We start from the raw sequence: 11,258 nt of genomic DNA on the forward strand, positions 1-11,258 counted from the left end.
GCCTCTGGGTTTGAGTTTGGTGGTCACGGGCAGCTCAGCGATTGAACCGGCCCCCATCCCACCCAGGTCTCCAACCTCCTTCCCCGCCCAGCCTCGTCTGCCGTCCCCAACCTGCCCCCTCGCCCAGGCCTCCCCCACCGCCTTCACGGTGTGTCCCTGTAATAAATAGCCTTGGCTGAGCTCTGGGGTAACCGCAGCAAGTGATCACTGTGTCTCCCCGTCCTGCTCAGCGGAGACAGCAGCGCTGCTCTGGGTAGCGGGCAGGGAGTGGGACCACATGGGCCGAGGTCAGTGAAGTCGGACGTTCAGCCCCCGACCCCGCCGCTGGCCCCACCTGTCCGGGGCCCCACCTGTGGGAGGCTCCGCGGGAACGTCGCGCCCAGTTTCCAGTTACCCCGGCCCTGTCTCCTCGGGATTGAATTTCGGAAACAGGATATTGCAGGAGTCCGAGCTGACACGCTCCCAAAGCCAACCAGGTGAGGCCTGGAGCGATGACACCGCCCGCGGCCGGGACACTCACCGGGCTGGCGCGCCACCCTCCGGTTCCCTACCGCGCCCGGGGAACAGCTGGGGGGGACCTTCAGCCCTCGGTACTTCCGAAACGCGAGATCGTGCGATCCGGGGTTTCTGGGCCAACGTGGGCGTTGTCGAGGAACCCGGCCCTACTCGGGGCGCCCAGACAAACCCTCCCCGACCTGCCCTCGCGCCCGGCAGACGCACTTCCGGGTCGGGCCGCGGCCGCAGAGCCCCCTGGGTAACGAGCCCGCTCCTCCCGCGCCGGCTTCCGGCGCCGGCGTCGGCCACGTCACTGAAGGGCAGGTTGCATAGCCAATTGCGGCAAGGCAGCGTCGCAGCGCTCGCAGACCAAGCCAATGGCACGTGGCGGGGCGGGCGGTCGCGGTGGTGGCGCGTCGCGAGGAAACGCCCTGCGGGAAGGAGCCGAAGGGGAGTCGGCGGCACAAAATGGCGGCGACGACGGCGGCGGCGGCCGGGATTCCGGGGTCGGCGGTCCCTGCGGCAGCCGCCAGCGCCCCGAGCTCGGCGGGCGCGCCCCTGGGCTCGCAGGGTGTGCTGATCGGGGACAGGCTGTACTCCGGGGTGCTCATTACTCTGGAGAACTGCCTTCTGCCCGACGACAAGCTCCGCTTCACGCCGTCCATGTCGAGCGGCCTGGACACCGACACGGAGACCGACCTCCGCGTGGTGGGCTGCGAGCTCATCCAGGCGGCCGGCATCCTGCTCCGCCTGCCGCAAGTGAGGGCGCGGCCGCTTGCCTCGGGCCCGGGCAACCGCCGGGCGGCGGCGGGCCCGTCCCGCGCGACCTGACCCAACCGGGACCCCGCCCCGGCCTTCGCGTCGACCCGCCCGGCGGGCAGGCCCGGGCTGCGTCGTGTCTGGTCTGCGTGGGGAGCCAGCAACCCGGCGACTCGGTCGAAGGCCCCGCACGTGCGCTTACACGGGTGGGGATTCCCTTTACTCCAGGTGGCCATGGCTACCGGCCAGGTGCTGTTCCAGCGGTTCTTCTACACCAAGTCCTTCGTGAAGCACTCCATGGAGGTGAGGCTTCCCCCGTCGGTTCCCAGAGCGGTGCGTGCCGGTCCCCAGGCCGAACCGTGCTGGCGGCTCCCGCGGCCCCTCTCCTCCCCCTCCGGGTGCCATCGGGATGGCTTGTCCGCATCGGACGGGTGGGAGCCGCGTCCGCGTGTCGATGCTTCGTTTCAGCACGTGTCGATGGCCTGCGTTCACTTGGCTTCCAAAATAGAAGAGGCTCCAAGACGCATCCGGGACGTCATGAATGTGTTTCATCGACTTCGGCAGCTGAGAGAGAAAAAGTGAGTCTTTACGAGAGCTGTCTTCAGCGTCCTTCTCGTTTTGTGTGGTTATTACATGGCACGGTCATCTCTGTAGCAAAAGTCAGTGCGTAAGGTTTTAAGTTGGTGGGGTGTTCATTCATGTATGGAGTTCTCGGGACAGGGCTTGCTCAGGGTATCCCGCAGATGCTGCTTCCTGGGGGACAGGCTGGTGCCCCTGCTGTAGCCATGTTCTGCTGGTGTTGCCTCCCAGGTGTGCCCACAGGCAGCAGCCCTCTGGTTTCTTGTCTAAGAGTGTCTGAGCGCTGCTAACATTCCAGGTTGTGTGATTCTCGGTAGGAGCTTGTCCTTAGCAGCATTCCTGGTTTCTCTCCCTGGATGCTGGAGCTACCCCTCCTCAGTGAGACAGCCAGAAGTGTCTGGACATCGCCTCAGGGCCCTGGGTTAACAGAATTGTCCCTGTTGAGAACCACTGCCCTCGGCCATGGCCCAGACTTCCTGCTCCTGGAGTTCATGAAAGTTCTTGGGAAACACAGCTTCATCTGTTTTAAAATATTGTGCTTGCATTGTTGCTCTGGTGGTCTGTTCAACTTCAAACCTGTGTCCTTGAGTTTTGAGCCAAAGTGCATTTAGCACTTGTGCAGACCCTTGGTATGTTCAGTCTGTGATTGGGCACCGGAGGGTTTGTTTATCTGTGAGGAAATGGTAGAAGATGGGGAAGGAATAAGTGGGTTTGCATTGGAGACGAAGAGGTTTTGTGGTTTTGCTAAAGTACGTGGCCATAATAGTGACATCTACATGGTGGTGTTGATGTCAAGAGTCTTACCATTTGGGGGTAATTATGGGGGGTGGAAGACCTTGTTTGTTTGACCATGTCCCAACCGCGTGCCTTGTCTTTTTGCAGGAAACCTGTGCCTCTAGTACTGGACCAAGATTACGTTAACTTAAAGAACCAAATCATAAAGGCGGAAAGACGTGTTCTCAAAGAGCTGGGTTTCTGCGTTCATGTGAAGCATCCTCACAAGGTGGGTGTGAGGCCGGCTGCCCTGTGAGTCACCAAGTCCCTCCTCTAGCCCCTGCCTCTGCCTCAGTGTGGCTGAGGGCTCTGGGGAGGCCTGAATGAGTCCCTGGCTTGTTTTTCCAGTTTATATCTGTAATCCTAGTATAATTCTCAACTCAGTCTTCTGGTAATATCTGCTGATTTGAGTAGCATTTCTTTTTTTCCTTTTTTTTTTTTTTTGAGTTGTCTCACTCTGTCGCACAGACTGGAGTGCAGTGGCCACTCCCGGCCACCGCAGCCTCAACCTGCTGGGCTCCGGCGATCCTTTCGCCTCAGCCTTCCAAGTAGCCAGAACTACAGATGTGCGCTACCACGCCCGTCTAATTTTTGATTTATTGTAGAGATGAGGTCTCGCTAAGTTGCCCCGGCAGGTCTTGAACCCACGGGCTCAGGCAATCCACTCACCTCAGTCTCCCAAGGCGCGGAATTACAGGCTGAGCCACCGAGCCCAACTTCTTTTTTTTTGGGTTGGAGTCTCACTTTGTCGCCCAGGCTGGAGTACACTGGCACACCACCGCAGCCTTGACCTGCTGGGCCCAGGCGATCCTTCCGCCTCAGCCTTCCTAGTAGCTGGAACCACAGGTGTATGCCACCATGTCCAGCTCATTTTTTGATTTATTGTAGAGACAAGGTCTTTCCAAGTTGCCCACGCTGGTCTTGAACCCATGGGTTCAGGCAGTCTTGCTTTCCCCCAAAGTGCTGGAATTATAGGCATGAACCACCATGCCCAGCTACAGCTAATTTTCTTTTTTTTTTTTTTTTTTTTTGAGTTGGAGTCTCACTCTGTCACCCAGACTGGAGTGCAGTGGCTGCTCCCAGCCACCACAACCTCGACTTGCTGGGCTCCAGTGATCCTTCCGCCTCAGCCTTCCAAGTAGCTGGAACTACAGGCGCGCACTACCACGCCCGCCTAATTTTTTGATTTATTATAGAGATGAGGTCTCGCCAAGTTGTCCAGGCAGGTCTCAAACCTGCGGGCTCAAGCAATACACTCACCTCAGCCTCCCAAGGCACGGGATTACAGGCTGAGCCACCGAGCCTGGCTTACAGCTAATTTTCTAAAGTTGCTTTAGTGATAGCCGTGTTTCTTCTTGTGGGGGGGTTGGGATACTTTTGAACCTTTTTACTTTGTTCTTTTATTTTATTTTATTTTTTCTTGAGTTGGAATCTCACTCTGTTGCCCAGACTGGAGTGCAGTGGCATGCTCATGGCCACCGCAGCCTCCCACGTAGTTGGGGCTACAGGGGCAGGCTATTACCCCTGGCTAATTTTTTGGTTTATTGTAGAGACAAGGTCTCGCCAAGTTGCTCAGGTTGGTGGGCTCAGGCAATCCTCTTGTCTCTCCCTCCCAAAGTGCTGGAATGATGGGCATGAGTCACTGTGCCCGGCTGAACCTTTTTTTTTTGAAAGGAGGTAAAGCAGTGTTGTAGCATGCATTGGTGAAGGAGCTTGACCACGTACTCTAAGCGTGCAGTTTTGTGGGTATTTTCTGTGTTATACTTAAACAAACACTGCACAGAAAAGATGATCATGTGCACCTTTGGTTGCATCCCCTTCTTGCTGGTGGATTTCCTTGTATTTTCGCTTCTTTGAATTTAGCATTTATTCAAATTCTTGGCAAGTTACCCAACTGTACTTTCTTTGCTGAAAGTATTTTGTGAGGTGGTACCTGGGCACAGAGGTGTTTAGGACAGGACAGCCTCCCGGTGAAAAAGGTTGAAGACCAGAATGAAAAGCCGGCCCGTGAGGAATGAGGCCTCTGCGCCAGGGGTGCACACTCCAGCGCCTCGTGCGCACTCGTGCACACGCCTGGCTGCATGCAGGCGGCAGGCGATCAGCAAAAGCTTCCCTCCAGCAGAGCTGGCCGCTGGCTGTGTGAGCAGAGCTGCTCCTGGAACCCAGCGTGAGGCTCTTACTTGCTGCGTGGATGCCCATGAGGTCTGAATGCTGCGCGCTTGGGCTTCCCAGTAATAACTGCGTGACCCATATCTTCCAGATAATCGTTATGTACCTCCAGGTGTTAGAGTGTGAGCGTGACCAGCACCTGGTCCAGACATCATGGTAAGTCGGCCTTCCTTGTCATACGAGACCAGCAAGGGCAGTGCAGGATTATGTTGACTTGAGGCACGTGGGCAGTGGGTGGTTGGTCCCATGACTTGGCTGTGGGCTGAAGTTTGTCCCAGCACCCAGTGTTCCTGCTGTATAGATTCCAATCAGACTCCCAAAGTGTCAGGCACTGGCTTAACGGTAGGTGGCCCGCCCCTCCCCAAGCCCTGGGCTTCCTTGGGGAATGCCGTCAGTGGGTGTCCCTCTGGGGGCTGTTGACTTGGCCCTGGGGAGGCAGCAGTAACAGGGCTTCATTGTGAATACTTGGTGGGCTTGCGTCTCCCCCAAAGTGCGTCCCAGGGGAGGAAGGGGGCTGAGGCTGTGCTGCAGTCCTGGGACTGACTTGAGCAGTGCATGTGCTAGAAGTGAAGCTGGAGGTAGGGTGTAGTGTTTGGGGTGTTTAGGCGAGTTTTTCCCATGGAGCTTAGTCTATAGGGGTCATATTTTTGCTGACTGAATTGTCTGGTGCTATGACGTGCTTCCTAGAGAACCTATTTTGACTTTTCTTTTCTGTACTCTTTCAATCAAAGGGTAGCCTCTGAGGGTAAGTGACTAAGACTTCTCCTCTGCTGTCCAAGCGCTTTGGTGCAGGGACAGCGGCGTCTTCAGCCAATCCAGTGCAGGCTCTCCACCGAAGGCTGGCTCTAGACTGGTGGTATGCGCACGATAGTATAGTCACGGCCGACTGCTGCTCGTGGTTTCTCTGACGATTGTGCTTCTTGTTAATCCTCTGTCGTGCTTTGGTAATTGTACTGATTAGAGTTGATAACTGTCTTGACCTTTAAAATTGTTGTACTTGTACGATAAAGATGCAGTACCTTTCTCTCTTTAAATGTTTTGGGGATATTGTAAGAATTGAAGTGGCAGATTGGCTGTCAGCATGGGATTATGTCATTTCTGGAAGTCCTGAAGCTGCTTTTCAGCAGCTAAGCTTGACACATTCTTGTAAAAGGTGTGCATCTTTAAACTCCATGGACACTTTTTAAAAGATTGTAACTTATTTCAAATATAGCAGTAAGTTTATCTATACATGTTTTGAGGATCTTGTTTGATTTTAGGAAAGTTGATGGTTTAAAATGATCACTATTTGAATACCACAAACTTTTTATTAGAAACAAAAAAGTTACCAATGGTTATGCTTATCGTGTTTGAGCTGTTCACTTTCCAAGTTGCTCCCGGAGTGCTTGGCTGCCCTGCTGTCATGCATACTTCCCGCTCTACACCTGGAGCAAGGTGCCCCAGGAGGCACCTGGCAAATTTATCATTTAGAAATCTCTGAGTTGGTTTGTATGTTACCTTCCCCAGGGTTTATTTAAGGCAAAGGTATGGTGGGTGTGGGGATCAGCCAAATCACAGCATGACTTCACTCAGCTGTGGGTGCAGCCTGACTTCAAGGCTCACCATTATTTTAGGAGCAGTAAATATATAACCTGTTGACCTATCTTCTCATGGAATGAATCATTTGTTTTTGCAATATTGATAAAGCTAGTATAAGGTCTGACTTTAGTCTATTAAATCTTAAGAGGAATATATCTAAAGGAAAACGCTAAAGATGTAGCCAGTTTTTAAATGTTTTAACTTTTTAAAAACGTATATTTTGTACCTTTATATGTTCTAAATGTGATGAAGTTTTAAGAATGTACTAATTGTGATGAAACTTTTAGTATTTGTCGCTTCTGTCTGATTTTATGAATGTTCATTTTAAGACTCCTTGTTGAAATGGGACAGTTTGGAAACAGTTCTTTGGTAAGCCTGAGAAGAGGACTTCCTTGGCCTTGAGCCTTCCTCTGCATGCCATGCCATGCCTCTGATGGCATCCAAGGGCGTTTTTCCCTTTTCCGAGTGGACTTCTTCGTGGAAACTGCAGCTCAGCCGTCCAGAGGAGGTGCAGGCGTGCGCTCAAGGGAAGGCGTGAAGGCGTGAAGAGGACCGCTTCTCCACAGCCCGCGGCCGTGCTCAGCCATCTATTTGAGTTTGCATGTTTCTCTGCACTATGGATTTTGAGATTTAGCTTTCCTTAATCAGATGCATTTTAACCACGGCAGTAGACATTTTCTTTCTGAGGCATTGCGCTTTGCATGAGAGCAGGCCAAAGGAGGGAAAAGTCAAGTTAAAGTCGGTTCTCTTTCATAGCAACACGTATTGTCTGACATTCAGCCAGCTTTTTTTTCCCCCGATAATTTCTCTGCCTTTCTGTCCTGTATTCAAACAAAAGCAGCTAGCACGTTTCTCATTCAGTCTTGAGAGTCACAGGAATGTCTGGCCCTAGTCTTAGTCATAGACACTTAGAGGTGTAGCACTCAGTCTAGATCGTGCACATGGCCTGGATGGGGGTGTTGCAGTTTTTCCTGCACTTGATTTCAGGAACTACATGAACGACAGCCTCCGCACAGATGTGTTCGTGCGGTTCCAGCCCGAGAGCATCGCCTGTGCTTGCATCTACCTTGCTGCCCGGACGCTGGAGGTCAGTGTTGGCTCTGGGAGACAGTCTGGGCTGATGTTTTCTCCAGCTGCCAGCAGACTTTGGCGTACTGTTCTCCAAGTTATGCCCTTCTGTGCCAAGACTTCTCGACCAGCAGGCTGTCTTATATTGCCGAGTCTTACTAGCCTTGAGGTTGTTTAGAAATACCCAGCAGTGGCTGTGTTTATGTTTACAGATCCCGTTGCCAAATCGTCCCCATTGGTTTCTTTTGTTTGGAGTGACTGAGGAAGAAATTCAAGAAATCTGCTTAAAAATTCTACAGCTGTACACACGGAAGAAGGTTCTTGTTTCTTCCTATCATGTCCATGTTTATGTTTGGCCAAAGACGTTATGGCTCTGGTTGGGAGGGTTTGCCTTTGAGGCGTCTGGCTCTGGGTGAGGGGGCGGGGTCTGACTTTTGAGCTGTCTGGCTCTGGAGGGCGGGGGTCTGGCCTTTGAGGTGTCTGGCACTGAGCAGGGTCTGGCCCTTGCAGGTGGACCTGACTCGCCTGGAGAGTGAGGTGGAGAAGAGGAAGCAGGCCATTGAGGAGGCCAAGGCACAGGCCCGTGGCCTGCTGCCTGGAGGCGCCCAGGCTCTTGACAGCACAGCAGGCTTCTCGCCTGCACCCAAGCTGGGTATGTAGGCGGGTGTCTGCTTCCAAGCGTGAAGCTGGACTCTCCCAAACCTTGGCTTTGCAGCATGTGCTCCTTCCACGTTCCTTTGGGAATTGGTCCAGCAGCTTGTGTGAGCGCTGGCAGCACTGGCTTGCCCAGTGGTGATTTTTGAGATGAGATGGGCCCTGAAGCACTTGGTCTTTGTGCCTTCATTAGCAAGGAATGTGGCCCAGCTTTCTGGAATGCTTTTGTGACCCTCTTGCCACTTACTTGTGATCTAATGAAGATGTTAGGCTCTGGGGCTGTGGCTTGTGTTGTCAGACCCTAGCATTTGGCAGGCTGCCCATCGCCTGGTCCTGGGGCCTTCTGTGTCTTTGACGTGTGTTTGTTTTGGCTCCTACACTGGGAGCAGAAAGTGTGGTTGATGGGTCCTGCCAGACCTTTGTCCCGCCAGACCCATGGCCGTGGCCTTCATCCTGCTCTGTTTTGTTTTTTTACCAGAAGAGCTTTCCGATTGTTGCCTTTGAACTTCTTGTACTTGATTCTAGTGGAGTCCCCCAAAGAAGGAAAGGGATGCAAGCCCTCCCCGCTCTCTGTGAAGAACCCCAAGAGGAGGATGGATGGCACCAAGAAGACCAAAGCCGACAGCCCGGTAAATGGGTAAGATGCCCAGGGCGTCAGGATTGGTGGGGTGGTCAGGGGTGGGGGTGGTTGGCTGGGGTGGCCCAGGTGCACAACTAGCTCCTCCTCTTCACAGCTTGCCAAAGGGGCGAGAGAGCCGGAGCCGGAGCCGGGGGCAGAGCTACTCGAGGTCCGCATCGCGATCTGCTTCTCCCAAGAGGAGGTGTGGCCTCAGGGCTCCTGGCGGGGTGGGTGTGTTCTGAGGTGATAGGACAACTCTCTTTTTTTTTTTGAGTTGGAGTCTGTCACCCAGGCTGGAGTGTAGTGGCATGCTCACAGCCACCGTAGCCCTGACCTGCTGAACTCAGGTGATCCTTTCACCTCAGCCTTCCAAGTAGCTGGAATTACAGGCACGTGCCACCATGCCTGGCTAATTTTTTGATTTATTGTAGAGACGAGGTCTCGCCAAGTTGCCCAGGCTGGTGTTGAACCCCTGAGGTCAGGCAATCCTCTCGCCTCTGCCTCCCAAAGTGATAGCTCTTCTTACCTGGGGTGGTTTCTTGTTTCCCTAAACCTGGAGCTTGTGCTGCCGTGAGAACCTGTGCATGTTGGGCCTGGTTGGGACAGATGGTCATTCGTGTTTGGTCCTGTCCTCTCTCACAGGAAAAGCGACAGTGGCTCCACATCTGGTGGGTCCAAGTCACAGAGCCGCTCCCGGAGCCGGAGTGACTCTCCCCCAAGACAGGCACACCGCAGCGCCCCCTACAAGGGCTCCGAGGGGAGGGGCTCCCGGAAGTCCAAGGACTGCAAGTACCCCACCCAGAAGCCACACAAGTCTCGCAGCCGGAGCTCGTCCCGTTCTCGAAGCAGGTCACGGGAGCGGGCAGATAATTCTGGAAAATATAAGAAGAAAAGTCATTACTACAGAGATCAGCGACGGGAGCGCTCACGGTCATACGAGCGCACTGGCCATCGCTATGAGCGGGACCACCCTGGGCACAGCCGACACCGGAGGTGAGGCGGGGTCCAGTGACTGACTGGCCTTGGGCTCTTCCCTGAGGGCATCTACTGGCCGCCCTTCCACCCCATCGTGCACGCCTCGGCATGAGTGGCTTTGTGGCATGATTCTTTTTGGACATGGTTTTTGATTGGACCTTGAGATGGATTTGAAAGCGGAATTGAGAGCCTGGCCTGGGGTGTGGGCACACCTGGGTCAGCGCAGGGCCCAGCTTGGCAGCAGCCCCTAGTGGCTTGGCAGAAGAACAGATGCGCGCCCCTTCTGGCGTGGCTTGGTGCTATTGGCGGCCACCTCCACCCCCAACCAACACTCAATTACGTGAAGCCAAGGATGATTTCAGAACCTTTGCCTATATTAGGTTGTACGTGTGTACATACTCCAGTGTTTCACAATGAGAACATGGCCTTACAGCCCTGACTCTATCCATGTTGTAAATAAACATGTTCAATACAAGTTGGAGCTGTCTGAAGACTCAGAACCCAAATCCTGTCAGCTTAAAACTTGTGTAGAGAATTCAGGTTTTTAAAATGTGAAGGTATTTAGATCTGTGTGAAAAGTCGTATATTTTTATCTGTGCAATGCTGAGTGCAGGCCACCAGCTCCTAAATAGAGAAGTTTCCTATATATGCATTTTACGTGGTTGAATAAATAACTCTCAGGACACCGGAGCATCAGCGCATTCCTAGGTGGTGGTTGTGTGCTTGTTGTGTGAGTGGGCATGTGCACAGCTACGAGCCCTTCTAGGCTGCGCCTGAGCGGCTTTCCCTGCTCCTTGCTCCGTTAAAGCCCTGGGTCCCTGATATGCTCTTTCCAAGGCTCGTGCTAGGCCCATGCCTCTGCTGGTCCAGATGGTGGGCCCTTCCCCAGCCTCTGCCAGTCTAGATGGTGGGCCCTTTCCAGTTCTCTGCCCATTCACACAGTGGGTCCCTTCCTAACTCATGGCACCCTACAGACCCGAGGCCTGAGTCCAGTGCCTGGACAGAGGACCAAAAGCTGGAGGTGGGGGTGGCTTGGTCCCCTTCCCAGGGGACTAAGGTCCTGACATGGGGTGCAGGGTGAGCGCCACAGGATAGTCCCAGCTTGGGTCCAGGGGTGGCTGTGGGCCCTACCCCCTTGCCCAGCCTTTGCACCCCAGGAGGGGACAGCCCTCACTGGCTCACATCAAGGACAGATAGGGCCGCTCCAGCCCCAGGGAGACCTGTAGGTAGAGGCCACACAGGGAGGCGAGACTCCCACTTGGAGGTCACCTCATGGCCCTGAAGACGAGAGCCTGGTTAATCCCTGAGAGGGGGGAGAGCAGATGCTCTGTTCATCCTGCCCTCTCCCGAGGCTTTCTCCTACTGACATATGGACTCTGGAGAGGTACCGTCTTCCACCCCAAGGTTGCCAGGCCCTGGTTGGCCACCTCCTGCCCTTGCCTGGAATATTATTATTATTATTTTGAGTTGGAGTCTCACACTGTTGCCCAGGCTGGAGTGCGGTGGCATGCTCACAGCCACCCCAACATCAACCTGCTGGGCTCAGGTGATCCTTCCACCTCAGCCTTCCAAGTAGCTAGAACTACAG

General features: G+C 54.1%; 2 protein-coding genes across 4 annotated transcripts; both read left to right on the top strand.

The window, feature by feature from the left end:
• Positions 1 to 933: 933 nt before the first annotated feature.
• LOC103271852 (cyclin-L2) lies at positions 934 to 7,021 on the top strand. 3 transcript variants are annotated; one of them, XM_021718215.1, is made up of 7 exons: positions 934 to 1,254; positions 1,483 to 1,557; positions 1,723 to 1,832; positions 2,716 to 2,836; positions 4,868 to 4,932; positions 5,508 to 5,521; positions 6,684 to 7,021. In XM_021718215.1, the coding sequence occupies exons 1-7, from the start codon at positions 964 to 966 to the stop codon at positions 6,725 to 6,727; spliced, it is 720 nt and encodes a 239-aa protein (XP_021573890.1). In that variant the 5' UTR covers positions 934 to 963; the 3' UTR covers positions 6,728 to 7,021. The 3 variants fall into 3 exon arrangements, with proteins under 3 accessions (XP_021573890.1, XP_021573891.1, XP_008067540.1); XM_021718216.1 differs by lacking the exon at positions 6,684 to 7,021 and having other exon boundaries at positions 5,513 to 6,634; XM_008069349.2 differs by lacking the exon at positions 6,684 to 7,021 and having other exon boundaries at positions 5,508 to 6,103.
• A 92-nt stretch (positions 7,022 to 7,113) lies between these two features.
• On the top strand, positions 7,114 to 10,360 carry LOC110594346 (cyclin-L2). Its single transcript, XM_021718214.1, has 6 exons — positions 7,114 to 7,441; positions 7,635 to 7,739; positions 7,933 to 8,074; positions 8,602 to 8,713; positions 8,811 to 8,897; positions 9,338 to 10,360. Exons 1-6 carry the CDS (start codon positions 7,349 to 7,351, stop codon positions 9,690 to 9,692), a joined length of 894 nt encoding a protein of 297 aa, XP_021573889.1. The 5' UTR covers positions 7,114 to 7,348; the 3' UTR covers positions 9,693 to 10,360.
• Positions 10,361 to 11,258: the final 898 nt, after the last annotated feature.

The sequence above is a fragment of the Carlito syrichta genome, unplaced genomic scaffold, assembly GCF_000164805.1.
Source record: "Carlito syrichta isolate Samal-C Ts95f unplaced genomic scaffold, Tarsius_syrichta-2.0.1 Scaffold311945, whole genome shotgun sequence".
Lineage (NCBI taxonomy): Eukaryota > Metazoa > Chordata > Mammalia > Primates > Tarsiidae > Carlito > Carlito syrichta.

Bases quoted from the DNA above. Each gene is read 5' to 3' on its own strand.
- LOC103271852 (XM_021718215.1), top strand. From the start codon at position 964: ATGGCGGCGACGACGGCGGCGGCGGCCGGGATTCCGGGGTCGGCGGTC. The intron at 1,558-1,722 runs GTGAGGCTTCCC...GCTTCGTTTCAG, and splicing joins TCGTGAAGCACTCCATGGAG to CACGTGTCGATGGCCTGCGT. The intron at 2,837-4,867 runs GTGGGTGTGAGG...CATATCTTCCAG, and splicing joins ATGTGAAGCATCCTCACAAG to ATAATCGTTATGTACCTCCA.
- LOC110594346 (XM_021718214.1), top strand. From the start codon at position 7,349: ATGAACGACAGCCTCCGCACAGATGTGTTCGTGCGGTTCCAGCCCGAG. The intron at 7,442-7,634 runs GTCAGTGTTGGC...TTATGTTTACAG, and splicing joins TTGCTGCCCGGACGCTGGAG to ATCCCGTTGCCAAATCGTCC. The intron at 8,898-9,337 runs GTGTGGCCTCAG...CCTCTCTCACAG, and splicing joins TCTGCTTCTCCCAAGAGGAG to GAAAAGCGACAGTGGCTCCA.